This window comes from Spodoptera frugiperda, chromosome 13 (assembly GCF_023101765.2).
Source record: "Spodoptera frugiperda isolate SF20-4 chromosome 13, AGI-APGP_CSIRO_Sfru_2.0, whole genome shotgun sequence".
Taxonomy (NCBI): Eukaryota; Metazoa; Arthropoda; class Insecta; order Lepidoptera; family Noctuidae; genus Spodoptera; species Spodoptera frugiperda.
In genome coordinates, this window is record NC_064224.1 from 8,341,506 (window position 1) to 8,356,136 (window position 14,631).

At 36.5% G+C, this 14,631-nt stretch overlaps 1 protein-coding gene across 2 annotated transcripts; it reads right to left on the bottom strand.

Annotated features, from left to right (window-relative positions):
- Positions 1-240: 240 nt before the first annotated feature.
- Positions 241-14,458, bottom strand: LOC118270228 (tetraspanin-33). Of its 2 annotated transcripts, none has more exons than XM_035585679.2 (7): positions 14,201-14,458; positions 10,381-10,455; positions 8,434-8,562; positions 4,384-4,557; positions 3,621-3,800; positions 2,131-2,306; positions 241-1,396 (listed from the first exon to the last, which is right to left on the bottom strand). In XM_035585679.2, the coding sequence occupies exons 1-7, from the start codon at positions 14,300-14,302 to the stop codon at positions 1,384-1,386; spliced, it is 849 nt and encodes a 282-aa protein (XP_035441572.1). In that variant the 5' UTR covers positions 14,303-14,458; the 3' UTR covers positions 241-1,383. The 2 variants fall into 2 exon arrangements, with proteins under 2 accessions (XP_035441572.1, XP_035441571.1); XM_035585678.2 differs by having other exon boundaries at positions 241-1,418.
- Between the last annotated feature and the right edge of the window lie 173 nt (positions 14,459-14,631).

A 14,631-nucleotide genomic window follows, 5' to 3' on the forward strand; every position in this document is an offset into this window, starting at 1 on the left:
TGCAAGATAACTAGGATTAATTGAATACATATAATATACAGAGTGGGTCATATAGTCAAATGCAAACTTTAGTCATTTTTTCTTTAGTATTTTACACGATTGGCGCAGTGGTTCAGCAATCAGCTGCTATGTAAAGTGTTACAGGTTCGATTCCAGCACGGAACAACTTTTTATGTGATCTACAAATAGTTGTTTCGCGTCTGATTGTGATGTGTATGTTTGAATCAGACTATTTTACCCATATTTTTTTTTGGGATAAGTAGACAAGCAACTATACATACTGCAATCTGACGACACAACGAAACATCTTTCTCTTAAAAATACAGTAAAATTATAATGTTGAAAGTTTCAATATTATAATTTGTCAGTATTTCTTTCTTTCTTTCTTCAAATCCACTTATCCCAAAAAACAAACACCAAATACTGGCAACACTAGCTTACAAACTACAGATAATATAAACACCGTCAATTGGCAACACATACATACATACATAGATTAATAATTAACTAATAATAGTAATAATATGCACAATAATGCTTAAATAAAAGCTCACAGAGATCTGCCCGCTCCCTATGGGGCAAGCGTGATGATACGAAATTCAAGAACTAACCTGAGATTCTTTTTGTGATGTTTTTTTTAAGAATTTTACTTATTTTTTTTCTATTGGCAACACTGATGTTAACATTTTTTAATCTGGCAATTTAGGCTTTTAGTTTTTTTGGCACATTTTAACTTATAGTGTTATTAGTATACATAAAATAGTTGAGTTTGAGCCAATTTATGATTAGATGAGATTACAAAAATAATGGAATGTTGTTTTATGTAAGAAAAGGATGGCACTATCCCTCACTATTATAGTTATTGCTATCCCTTTCTCACATTTTTTTTTATACTGTTTAAATGAGATATCGTCTAACATTAAATGCAAATGGGTAATATTTGTTTATCCCGGTTATTGAATCTTGTCCCTTGTGATGAAAAATAAGTAAAATTCTCAACTGCAGACATTAATTCCACCATAATAATGTCAATGGCACATAAATGCATTTGTTGTTCGCGGCTTCGATTCCCAGTCCAGGAAAACGATGACACGCATACTGTTCAATCCTAAGTTTATTACACAGGTTCGATTCCCGGAAGTTTATAAGTCGATGGCACATCAAATGTGTCGGGTCACAATGAGAGTCAATGGCACACTAGACGCAGGTTCGATTCCAAGTTTATGAAAAAAGTCATGACACTTCACATGGTTTACCGTTTAGTTTGTGGTAGTTGGATCACATGTGGAGTGCGGGGGGCGCGGGTTCGAGTCCCGTGCGAGGCGCCTGCTACAGCAGCGCTCGCCGGCACTCGTCTCGGTAGGCGCCCAATGTGCCCCTGTTTCATGTTTGCCATCTGAAATTAGTTTTTATAAAAACTATTAAACAACATGATATAAATTCCTTTCAAATGATTCAAATTGACAATGACAAAACAATAAGTTTGGTGCGGTGGCTGGGCTACCGGCTGCCAAATATGATATGGCTGGCTTAGTACGAGTTTTTTTACGTTTAAAGAGATCGCAACGGCGCTCTGATTGGTTGGTTCATTGCAGCCAGCCAATCACAGTGCCGAACGCGGTCTCGTCGCGGTCGAAATTCATACTTAGCCCTAAGTCTGACTGCACGGTTGGAGCGGTGATTGATTCTCGCACGGAGCAACTCTTTGTGTGTTCTATAAATTGTTGCTTGCAGTCTGGGTGTCATGTGTATGTGAACTTGTATGTTTGTAAACGCACCCACGACACGGAAGGAAGTCCTAGCGTTAGCGGAGCAACGTTTAAAAAAAGAAAAAAAAAGGGTTCATCACAACAAATGCTTTACCGCACTTCCGTAGGCCGGAATCCGCCTGGTATGTCGGAACATACTAACGGCCAATTCCAATAACCTATCTATCGGTAGATTTGCTTACTAGAGACAGTTTTTTGACATAAGCTCCATACAAAATGTGTCAAAATTCTACCCCTGGTAGGCAAATCTACCGATAGGTAGGTTATTGGAATGGGCCGTAAGGCGAATTATCGCTGACAATCAGATGATCATTCTACCCATTGCCATATTGCCATAAAAAAACCTTATGAATATACATACCTAGCCTTCTGCAACTCGATCTGTCCCTCCAGTGTCTTGGCGAGGTAGATGACGAAGAGCTGCGCGAGCGCCACGGCGAGGGCCACGCTGGCGATGGTGTACAGGTTGCGTTCCGCCCACGCGCGCACTATCTCTATACAACCACTCGTCCATACGCGCTTACTGGCTTCTGCCACCTGTAACAGCGTAAAATAGGATGGAAGATGCGAAAAGTATCTTTAAAATTATAATATGTTTATCACCCACTACAGGACTTTAAGCCTTCTCTAGATATAAATATCATTTGCTATAATCTCCACGCTTTTTTTTTTGAGGGCAATCATCCAATTACTTCTACCGCCTTGGGTGAGGCGATAGCGATACAAGCTATTTCCACGCGGTTTCACCCGCTACTCAGCACCTATAGATTGCAGCGTAATAAGCCTATAGCATTCTTTGATTAATAGACTATTCAACACAAAAATAATTATTCAATTCGAACCTACGTTCCTGAGATTACCGCATTCAAACAAACAAACTCTTCAGCTTTATATATTTGTTACACTGATACAAATAGTCATAACAATTATGAATAATGTTCCAATTTAGTTATTTTTGTAAGTTATTGTTAATTTTATATTTATTTGAATTTTCCTGTTTTATGTTATTATAAAATATGATTTATAAGTTTATTAAGTATAAAATATTGTTAATTGCATTGTTTATTGAAATTAGACTGTTGATGCATTTTAGTGGAGCGACACCCTCGCGTTTTAAATAGCCCTCCTGAAGGGGAATCGTAGCTAGATTGGCGCATTATATTCTAACTATGTAATATTGGAATGTGGTGCATGGCTATTGTTGACATAAGCACACGATCTTGTGTCTTCATCTTGTTCTTTATTAATGTTGGTGTTTATTCTGTTGACTAACCTTAATAGTAATAAATAACAAAGAAACTAACACCATATTTAGTTGTGCAGTGCCCTCATTTTACTAATTACCTAGTAACCTCTACACTTTCGATGATATGCCGATAACCTAATAACCCATGAATAATGTACAAAATGATAAAAAAATATATGTTCAAAGAAAGGAAAAATATCTCAAACAGTTTAAAAATACTTAGATAACAGTAAAGTTCCCTAAGAAAAGCAGGATCCTCCGACCAGGCGAGGTGATCATGCCTGGCGGTCTTTCTGCCCAACTGTTGTTCGTTGGGATTTTCTATCCGTGTTATATATAAACTTCACATGTGCGATGTAGGATTTATGATGTCATCCGTCGATCGTCTATGTGTATGTGCATCTGTCACTTGTCATGTCATTTGTCACCACACTTTATGTTTTAAACTTAACGGTTATTATTGTATAACTAAATCTCAGGACCCATATTAAATTAAGTATGTTACTTCATCATATGTCGCACAATGCTGTTTAAGTCTACAAGCCCCAGTCGTGGCTTGAAACTAGTCGAGTAACCTCGTAAAACATAATTATTATTAAACTTACCGGATAATTCTGCACTCCATACCCGCACATGATGTTGACGAGACCGGAGGATATATCAGTCGCGTTGATGCAGCACGAGAATGGAACCCCGCACCTTTCGACGGACGGTGATGAGCAGTTGAAGTATTCGTTCTTGGACCAGTCCATGTAGCCGTCTGAGGTTAGACCGCAGCAGTGGAACTGGAAGGAAATTAATTATTAGTAAGTCTCTTTTGGTTGAAAATTATAAAAAATATTATGCACTGTGGTCAAGTAAGATGATTACTCGTATGTAACTATTATAACGCAAAAATAGCATTACTTGGTTACTAATAAAACTACCAAAATTACCACGTTTAATGAAGAATATCTCTGAATGGACAAAGATTTGGAACTAGGTGTCATAGTAACTTTTATTCAGCTCAAAATTACCTATCCAATGATGTAACACACATAGCTATTGGAAGGTGGGACCAAAATTTGCATCCTCCTTTAATAGAAATATCAAGTATTTATAACGAAATCAAACCACTGATAGGTTAAAAGTCGGTGACATAAGCTCAGTTAGGTGGTGGGTAACCTATCAGTACTACTTACGAATAATAGTAATTTTTTGCTTTTTAGTTTTTAACTTTTGTTTAGTTTTAGTTTCGATTTGAAGTCGGTTTTTTAAACACAGTTTTTAGGTTTAGGTTTCGAATCCGCACTCTCATGCATAATAAGCGAGCGTCTTAAACCACCGGGCTACCACGACACAAAATTAATAAACAAATGAAGAACTCACATCACTCTGAGCGAAATCGATGAAGTTCTGCAGGTCAGGGTCGTCCCTGTAGGCGTGCACGACGCGCTCCGTGAAGCTGAGCTCCAGCAGCCCGTGCAGGGAGCGGGGGAACACGAACCCACACACCGCGCCCCCCATCTCCACCAGGAACAGGATCAGCAGGCATAGGGAGTACTGGAACGAAACAATATAATTTAATATTATGGTTGACTAGCTACTTCCGCGCGGTTTCACCCGCTCTGCTTGGCTGCTATTGGCCTTAGCGGGATGTTTTATAGCCTACAGCCTTCCTCGATAAATGCACTATTCAACACAAAAAGAATTATTCAAATCGGACCAGCAGTTCCGGAGATTAGCGCGTTCAAACAAACAAACAAACAAACTCTTCAGCTTTATAATATTAGTATAGATTAGTATAGATAGGAGAATTGCGTAAGCCCAATATATACTAATTATTATAAAAAAAATAAAAACTCTTTATAGCTCATTCCTCATCCGTTAATGACAAGTTAATTAAGTTATTAACTTATCATTATAAGGGTGCTTTTCCACCATAGCCACGTTGCTGTGGATGCATTTGGCTTCCACCAATCATATTCATTGGTAAACATAGCTTAGTACTGGTGGAAACGGACTCAACTAAGCTATGATTTTTATAGGGAATGATGCGTGCTATGGATGCGTGATGTAGATGCGTGTTATGGATGTGTACTAGGGTTGGCATACCTACTATCGATACATCGCATACTCGACCTGCGCATCTTCCTCTCATATCTACATAGCTTAGAATCAGTGGATACGGTCACATAGTTTCGCAGCTTAGCTATTACATCTTCGTAGCATAGCTACATAGCACATCTCTGGTGGAAAAGCATTCTGACAGATCTATTTTCTAGTCAAGAATAATGATTTTCTACTTTTCACTTCTAATATTGAAATCAAAGGGAGTAGTTCTATTTCATTTAGTTAAAATGTGTCTTAAGACCTATTATGGTCCATTATTCGATTAAGCGGCCATAAAACTTCCTACAATGATACATGCACTTCTGACAACACCCTTTACTGAATAACAAAAGTTGTAAATCAAGTAGATAATATATAGTATAAAGTAATACTTAATCATTTACATAACAACAGTCATAATTCTATTATCTCTACATTCTTATCAGAACAGTAGGTGTTTGTTATCAACGCGTCTACCGACAGCCGAATCAAAAATACTACTACACTATACACATATGGATATCCTCACACCTTTCTCCTATAATAAGAGTAGACAGAAAGTATTTAACGCCAAATGACCTGATCAAAGTCAAAGCATTTATTTCAATTAATCCTTTAAGATAAGTGCACAGGCCCGCATCGTACGCTTCGCACGCAACGGATTTTAGTTTGTCTTGTATAGAAACTCATACAACTGCGTCCACTGATCCGCATCGTACGGACCGCATCATCAGCAATGCCTACATGCGATGCGTACTAATGACGTCATACGGAATGCGTGCGATGCGTACGATGCGGGTCTGTGGACGCTTAGGTACCTTAATTAGGCACTTTTGAACATCAAATTAAATTGTCTGTCTGTCAGTGAAGCTGGCTGATTCTGGCATACTTCTTTCACATCACCCACATGTAACAATCTTTTACGGATCTTTCTCTCTTAATTTTTTACGAAAAGACGCTAGACAGATCACTTTATTATTATTAATTAACACCGATAATGGACACCCACAACACTAGACGAGTTACAAGGGCGTTGTCGGTCTTTAAGAGTGGGAATTGGGCTTCGATTAATTTCACTCACACAATTAAGAGTAGGTAAGGTCAGGGTGGCATATTCCGTCTATGGGGCGTAACCGTCTACTTGAAATAACGCTCCTTACAGTCGAGTTACAGCGTTTGTAAAACGGTCGGTAAAACAACATTACTTTTAACTATAAATAAAATTCATCAGATTGGCGTTAGGCGCTATAAAAACGGGTAAAACAGTCTACAAAGTTTACTTACGTTTTTAAAGTGAAATGCAAGTGCCCTACGCTCCTGTATTTTTGAAGATAAGTTTAAAATTATGTTATTTACAGTGTCGAATGAATTCAATATATATAGTGTAGGGTCGTTTTTTATCTTCAGTGTATTTCTTTGCAAGATAACGCTACCAATGATCAGATTATTTAACGTAACAAATTTGTAACCTCGAAATGATTAAGTGCATAATTCCGTCTATTTTGAATGGGGCAAAATCATCATACGACGAATTTGCCCCATTACAGAGATCGTAAATCTTTTTTGTGTGTAACATTTACAGAATAATTGCCACCACAATATTGTTTTAAAATACCATTTGATTTTGATAGGTTTTAAGTTTTTGATTGAATTAAAACGATTTGTGAATTAAAACGACCTTAACAAGACAATTACATATTTTTCTGTGTACGTTTATCTTAAGTTTAGTTTACTTCATCTGCGCCGTCTTCATCATTAATATGTTTATTTTACAAGAATATGTTACTTTGGGATGTTTTTAAATGTATATGTGTATATAAGTGTATACTCAAAAATCGAATCACCCAATGTTTTGTACTGTTGTATAAGGAGTAAAATCATAATTATTTTCGTAAAAACTTATTTAACAAGTACCTATTTAACAAATGAGATGATAACGCTCCACTAAAATATGTTGACCACCCCTGTTGGCTTAAACATGCCGAAATAGCCCCTAAAAATGATTTTTACGTATTTAACCAGAACGAGACGTTATTTTAAAGATTGTGAAACACAGAATTCATTGTCACTTACAGAAGTATATTACAAATACGTATTTTATTAAAACAATTAAAGATTTCAATAAATTCTTCGATTATGACGGATTTTTCCGATTTTAGAAGGGAAAATCCGTCTACTGCTCAAATTTTAAAAAACAGTTAATATCCTGGCACTGGCGACAATTTAATTAAAAAAGGTCCCGGCATTTCAAAGCTTAATAGATTCTCATTTCGATGAGACCATATCATTGATCATACATCAACACGTTCATCCGATACGGAGACTCAAATGTGAGTAAAAAAAACTATGCCGGCATTAGCCCCCTGACCTTAATTTAGATTTATAACTTGGTCATATATGCATACTATGCATATATGACCAATCTAAGTAGCCTATGCATTGCATAGGCTACTTAATATACTACTTACAACTTTATAATAACTTTCGTGTTACATACAAAAATATTTTTTATCGGCTTACTCACGTAACTGTTTGTCGAGGAACTCGACTAGTTTCAAGCCATGCTAGAGGCTCATATTCATGAGCGGCATTTTGCGTCGTGTACCCAATTAACTAGGTACTAATAACGTCAATTAGAATATTTAATATGCCTAATGTATCCGTGTTTGTATAATGAATCGATTTTCCTTATAGGTAACAAGTATAGGTGCATGAAATACATTGAGGCAAAATAAACTGTTTCGTTGTATACTTGCGTATTATATGGGACTTCTAGTTCTATCCTTACATATTATAAAAATAAGTCATTTTATTACTGATAATAGAGGAACAAGACAGACGGTCGAATTCAGTTACTCACTGGTCGAAAAAAGGTGAAATTCGGTTTAAAAGTTAGCTAAAACCCAAGGATTAAGAGAAAATATATCTTAATCCCTATGGCATAAGAGAAAATTTCCCTAAAATCCTATACCATTTTAGAAAAGCATTTTTTAAACGTTTATAACCTATCTACACCATTTTACTTATAACATCATTGGACAGGGCCATGTTTTTGTGTCACAATGCACAATAACATGGCATCTACTCTTTGTTACTTGTTCATAATAATAACTACAAACAAAAAGTTGATAATACAAGGAAATTTATACTTTTTTTTTTTGAGGGGGAAAGTCATCCAATGACTTCTCCCACCTTGGGCGAGGCGAGAGGGAGTGTCAGACTCTTACTGACTAAAAACCACCCCGTTCCTTCTCCTGCTTTTCGAGCCGGAGCCCCGGTAAACCGGCTAGGTAGTCCGCAGCTCCGGATAAGGAAATTTATACTTACAAACTTGAGTAAGCACGTGTTCTCTCGGAGTGCGCCCACGCAGCCGGCGAAGCTGACGATGAACACCACACCGCCGAGCAGCGCTATCAGGAGACTTATATTCAGCATCACATCGTACACTGTGTCCAACTGAAAATAGGGGGGAAATATACATTAATGTCAGGGAAGGGAGAGAAAAGACTTTTGTCAGTTTATCTCTCTCTTAGACTCTTTCCAGGACTGTCGTAAGAAAGGCCCAAATTAACAATCAATTTCAATCCAAAATATCTTTTCTTTTGAGGGGGGAAAATCATCCAATGACTTCTCCCGCCTTTGGTGAGGCAAGAGGGAGTGTCAGACTCTTACTGACTAAAAACCACCCCGTTCCTACTCCAGCTTTTCGAGTCGGAGCCCCGGTAAACCCGCTAGGTAGTCCGCAGCTCCAAATCAGGCATTAGCCCTAATGGGTCCCATCTGTGGTGGTCTGATTGTTCTTTGAGGCGAGTGCAGAACGCGCCTCTGGTGTTCCGGATGTCCATGGGCGGCGGCGATTGCTTACCATCTGGTGATCAGTCAGCTCAAAAAATGATCGATAACCATCTGCCAAACAGAGACTATGGCGCTCTTTAGAAGTGCCAGCAGATTGTGGAGGTACCTAAAATACTAAAGAAACACGTGACTTTACATTTATGCAAAGCATGATTAAAAATACCTACTGTAGCAACGCTTGCATAAACATTGATAACATTTTCCCTGAATACAAAAACTCATCAAATAATAAGAATAAAATTATTTATCGCTTTACAGTGTAAAATTCAACATTTATTTTTTCAATAACAAAACTATACAAGAGATCTTAGTACGAATCTGTTTTATATTTAACGAGATCGAAACGAGAGCGTTTGGTCCTCTGATGGGTTGGTTCATTCGCGCCGGCTAATCAGAGCACTAAATGCACGCTGTTTTCGGTTTCTTACAACATAAAAATAAGCTCTATAAATGGTAAAATATATTTTTTACTAGTACTTTCGTAGCCTAACCAAAACAAACAATTAAATCCTTTTTTTAATATAAGAATACGATAAAGATCAGTACCCTTAATACGAGTTTGCTTTACGTTAAACGAAAACGAAACAAGAGCGCGTTCGGCGGTCTGATTGGCCGGTGCGAATGAACCAACCAATCAAAGCGCCGAACGCGTTCTCGTTTCGATTACTTTAAACGTAAAGCAAACTCATACTAAGCCCTCTGAGTGAAAGAAATATGGATACTGGATAATATTACTATCTCTTTCACACCAGTACAATGAACAATAAGGCTTCAATCATAATATCATAGTTAGTTCAGCCCCTAATCTATGAAACTTGATACTTTTTGAGGGGAACCTCTTATACTAACGATCATACAATGGCTTACCTATCTTATAGTTTTTTCTCTTCCTGTATTATAAAGTTGTTTGAGAAACACATCCGATAAGCATCTTTAAATATTTTCTAAATCATCTTATTAATATTATAAATGCATATGTTCGAGAGTTTGTGTCTATGAGTATGTTTGCTACACAATCACGTCAAAATAGCTGAAGGGATTAGGATGAAATTTAGAACAGGGGTAGATTAGGTATGGTCTGAGATAATACACAGGACACTTTATGCGAGCAAAGCCGCTGGCAGAAGCTTCTTAGTAAAATTATAAATTCGTAAGTATTTGTTTCTCTTTCTTTCACTTTGCTACGAAGCGGTTTTTGAGGTTTTTCTAAGCTGTTTGTGTCTAAACATAATTAGGGAGACTGCAGTGCTATATTTGTTACTAATTCCCTTTGACTAATTATATACACAAAGTTACAGTAAATTTTTTAAGACATGCCTGCTGGATGCAGGTCACATCATAATTACTTACAAACACGGTACTGGTCACAGTATAATGCTATTAATGGATTATTAAAATGGATTTCATTTTAAACCCTACCTTTATCAGTCCTGTGGCTTGCCATTTATCGATGAACGCGTACAGGCCCACCGCTATCAGCAACCCTCCGAATAACTGAAATTAAAACATTATTTTATTATTAGTTACACTATATTTTAAGGTTTTTTGAGGGGGAAGGGCAATGACTTCTCTCGTATTGGGCGAGACGAGAGAGAGTGTGAGACTTTTACTGACTAAAAACCACCCCGTTCCTACTCCTGCTTTTCGAGCCGGAGCCCCGATAAACCCGCTAGGTAGTCTGTAGCTCCGGACCGGCAATTTTATTATATTGTTGGTTAGTACCTATGTATTATTCAAGTCCAAATCACATAGAGAAAGTAACATCCGCATTAAAAAATTTAGATTTCTTCTTTATTTATTTACTTTGTGATCAGAATAATGAATTACCTAAGTATGTCTAAGTAACCAGTATCTACTTGTAAAGCAATAGGTGTCTCATCTATGGAATTAACACTTTACGTAAACATGAATGTGTAAACAACACAGTTATACAACAATGAACATAGATACATATCACTTGAGGTGAAGAGTAAAACTTCTCTCGAGAAGAAACTAACCTAAGGAAAACTAAAAACTGACTTAAGGACTACACATTAGATATAGACCAGACAGAAGCAACTCTGATAAACCTGAACCCCACACTTGGTTTCTTTTCTGTCGTCGTGGGTGCGTTTTTGGTGTTAACCAAAGTAGTCATGCTGGAGTGCAGATCTACGCTAGACACAATGTATGGCTGGGCAACTGGCTGCCGTGGAACGTGTAGCGGGTTCGATTCCCGCACGGAGAAACTCTTTGTGTGATCTACAAATTGTTGTTTCAGGTCTGGGTGTCATGTGCATGTGAAATTGTATGTTTGTAAACGCACCCACGACACAGGAGAAAATCCTAATGTGAGGCAACTTTAAAAAAAAAAATAAGTTCCCTAAGAAAAGGAAGATCCTCGGACCAAGCGAGGTGACCTTGCTTAACGAGCTTTCTGCCCAACTGTTGTTCGTTGGGATTTTCTATACATCTTTATTCGCATATAAACTTCATATGAACGATGTAGGATTTATGACGTCATCCTTTTACTCGTCGACCGAATGTGCGATTTCTATCACCTGTCACTTGTCATGTGTCGCAACATGATTTCTACTGTGTCTCAATGTCTTATATACCCGCAGACCAGGCGTTAAGGAAGTCACCAAGGCCTCAACTATCTATCATACTTAGAAATGCAACACTTAACTATAGGGTAGACACCATAATAACATTAAACTATACATTACTGTATATTGCATACTAGTCAAGGTTGAATGACCACATACAATTTGATATGAGATACAACATGTACATAAACCAAATAGGTATATATTACATGCTAGACTATAGTTCCTAACAAAGGATGTGTGTTACCCAAGTAGTTATTCAACAATTTAAATATAAGTTTAACACGTTCAATGCCGCCAACACGCCAAGCGTGTTCTTGCGAATTTCTATAACTACGCCTCGAACACGCCAAGCGTGTCCTAAATGTTTTAGTGATATTTCGAAAATTAGTCAAAATTGCCTTTTAGAATTCTCATTACATAATCTGCTAGCAATAACCTAATGATTATAGGGCGGCATCGCTATAATCATTAGGTTTTGACATCGCTATGAACTTCAAAAAATAATGGTGGCAGTGAATGTGTTAACTAGCTTACTTCCGCATGATTTCACACGCTCTGCTCTGCGACTCCTATTGATCGTGGCGTAATGTTTTATAGCCTATAACCTTCTTAGTTATATAGAGTATTCAACACAAAAATATGTTTTTAAATTGGTCCAGTAGTTATGGAGATAAGCAGGTTCCAATAAACAAACTCTTCAGCATTAACTATAGGTGTAAACAAAAAAGTAGAGTAGTTATATGATTAGATAGTATATTTATTCCATGCTAGACTAGCATTCCTAATAAAGAATGTGTGTTACCAAGCCTTTTACAATGTAAATATTATCATGTCAGCTTTTGTTTTAAAATTCTTCTAGAAATAATATCAGACAATAGTAAATTACTATCCAATACTGTGGTCAGGAATTGCAACACAATCCTACAAAGATATTTTTATTATTATATTATATTGTTTTCACGGCCTCACAGAAAACCGATGTGAAACAATGCTTGCGTTGTGTAAGTGAGGTTACCAGAGGCTTAATCACCCCTTCTCAATATTCCCAATCCCTGAATCCCCAACTACCCTTAAATTCCTAACCGGTAACACAATTATAACGCCTCTAGCGTTTCGGGTGTTCATGGGCGATAGCAATTGCTTACCATCTGTATGCTTGTTGACCGGGTTATACCATAAAAAACATGGTTTATCTAAAGTGGGTTTTATTTTTACTGTTCATTAAATATAAGATTATGAATATAATACTTTTTGAGGAAAAAGGAAGTGCAAATGAGGATAAATAATGTTTCCTATTTACTAATTAAAACATATGATAACATTGCACCTAACTATTATATATTATAATTAAGCTTGTAAACAAGACAAGTTTTAAGTGTGTTGCCGGTATTTCAGGGGTTGAGAAACTTTGATGAATGGAGATATTAGGAAAGGTAATAATTGGGCCATAGGTAATTTCAATCACACGACAAAAAAACACAAAATTAAATGTTTACAGTGGTTTTCTGTGAGGCAATGATATCACTCCAGTTGAGCCAGCTCATTTGTGATAAAGCATGGCACTTCCACACTTTACATCAACTTACTTTAATGAGTGGGTAGAAACTATGGGTATCTAATGCTTTATATTTGCAGATCAATACAAGACCTAACATACTGGGTTTAGAATGGTGGTTTAACTTTATAAGCTTTGTTTTGTGTGATAGCACTAATTTCTAGAACTAACTACTCATCCGAAATGAGTAGATACTTTTATGTTGACCCGATTTAGGAAAGTTATAGGCTATAAACATCATGCTACGACCAATAGGAACCAAGGAGGGTAGGTGGAACAACAAAAGAGTCGCTATAGTATTTTACAAAAATTAAATAAAGAGTTAAACACAAATAAAATAAATGTATCAATTTTCACACATTATAAATTTTCAAAAGCCAGGAACAGAGTTTCCGCTTGAAATGTATCTCAGTATGCATTCTGAATAAATCAATATTTTACCTCATGTGTCAATAAACTTAAGTATATTAGCATGACATCACATATTAATATGTTCTTCGGAGAATTAAAGATGATGCATACCTACTTAGGTAACTCGGACAATGTTTTTCTACTTTAAAAATATAATAAGGATACTTATAGTTGATTCTATAGACTATGGATAGCCAATAGCTGCTAAATAATTTTAAATATAGAATGTTATTTGAATGGATTATCAGCCAGTTACATTTCTATGGAACTTATATGAAATTGTTGAACCTGGCTCTTAGTTCTACATGTTTGTTTCATCCCTATGTCATTGACCCTTTGTGCATGGACATTAAAGTTACATAAAAACTCGTTGTTGTAACAATACCCATCACAGGGAATGCAAAAAAATCGCATTTTCGTTGAAACGTCCAACAATTGGCTTCATTTATCACATTATCGCCATCGAGGCCGGAACAATAGAGAACGGATGCGGCCGAGAAACAAAACGACACTACATGGCAGATTCCCATGCCTAGTGTATCATCGAAAACAATGATTCACACACTAACAATGATGAATGAAACATCAAAATTCCAACTCTCTAACATTGAAAATAACGAAAATCATCAACAAACATACATTTTTTATCACTAAATTATAAATTACAATATGTAAAACTCACCCAGAATATAAAATTCAACACAAAAATCATATATTTTACACATCCGCTCACATACGTGAAGTTAGGTCCGCGGCGGCGATGCATTTTGACCGAATGCTCCATAAAACACACACAATATATAACAAACTATCTGCACTGTTTATTTTTGTTGTTAATATTAAATTATTGTTTAAAAATTAAACATTATTGGCGAATGAGTAATCAACATCCTCCGACGATTGTTCTTCTGTCAAATCTGAGCATAGACTGCTGTAAAACAGCGGTGGGCGATCGGACATTGACATTTCGTACAGATTATAAAAACCGTAACATTTAGTTTTACGATAAAAAACCGAACAAAAAAAATATTGTTTTATCGGTTTTATAAAGTTTAAAAAATATAGAAAACTATTTAAAACATATTATTTTATTTTACTTCATGATCTTATATT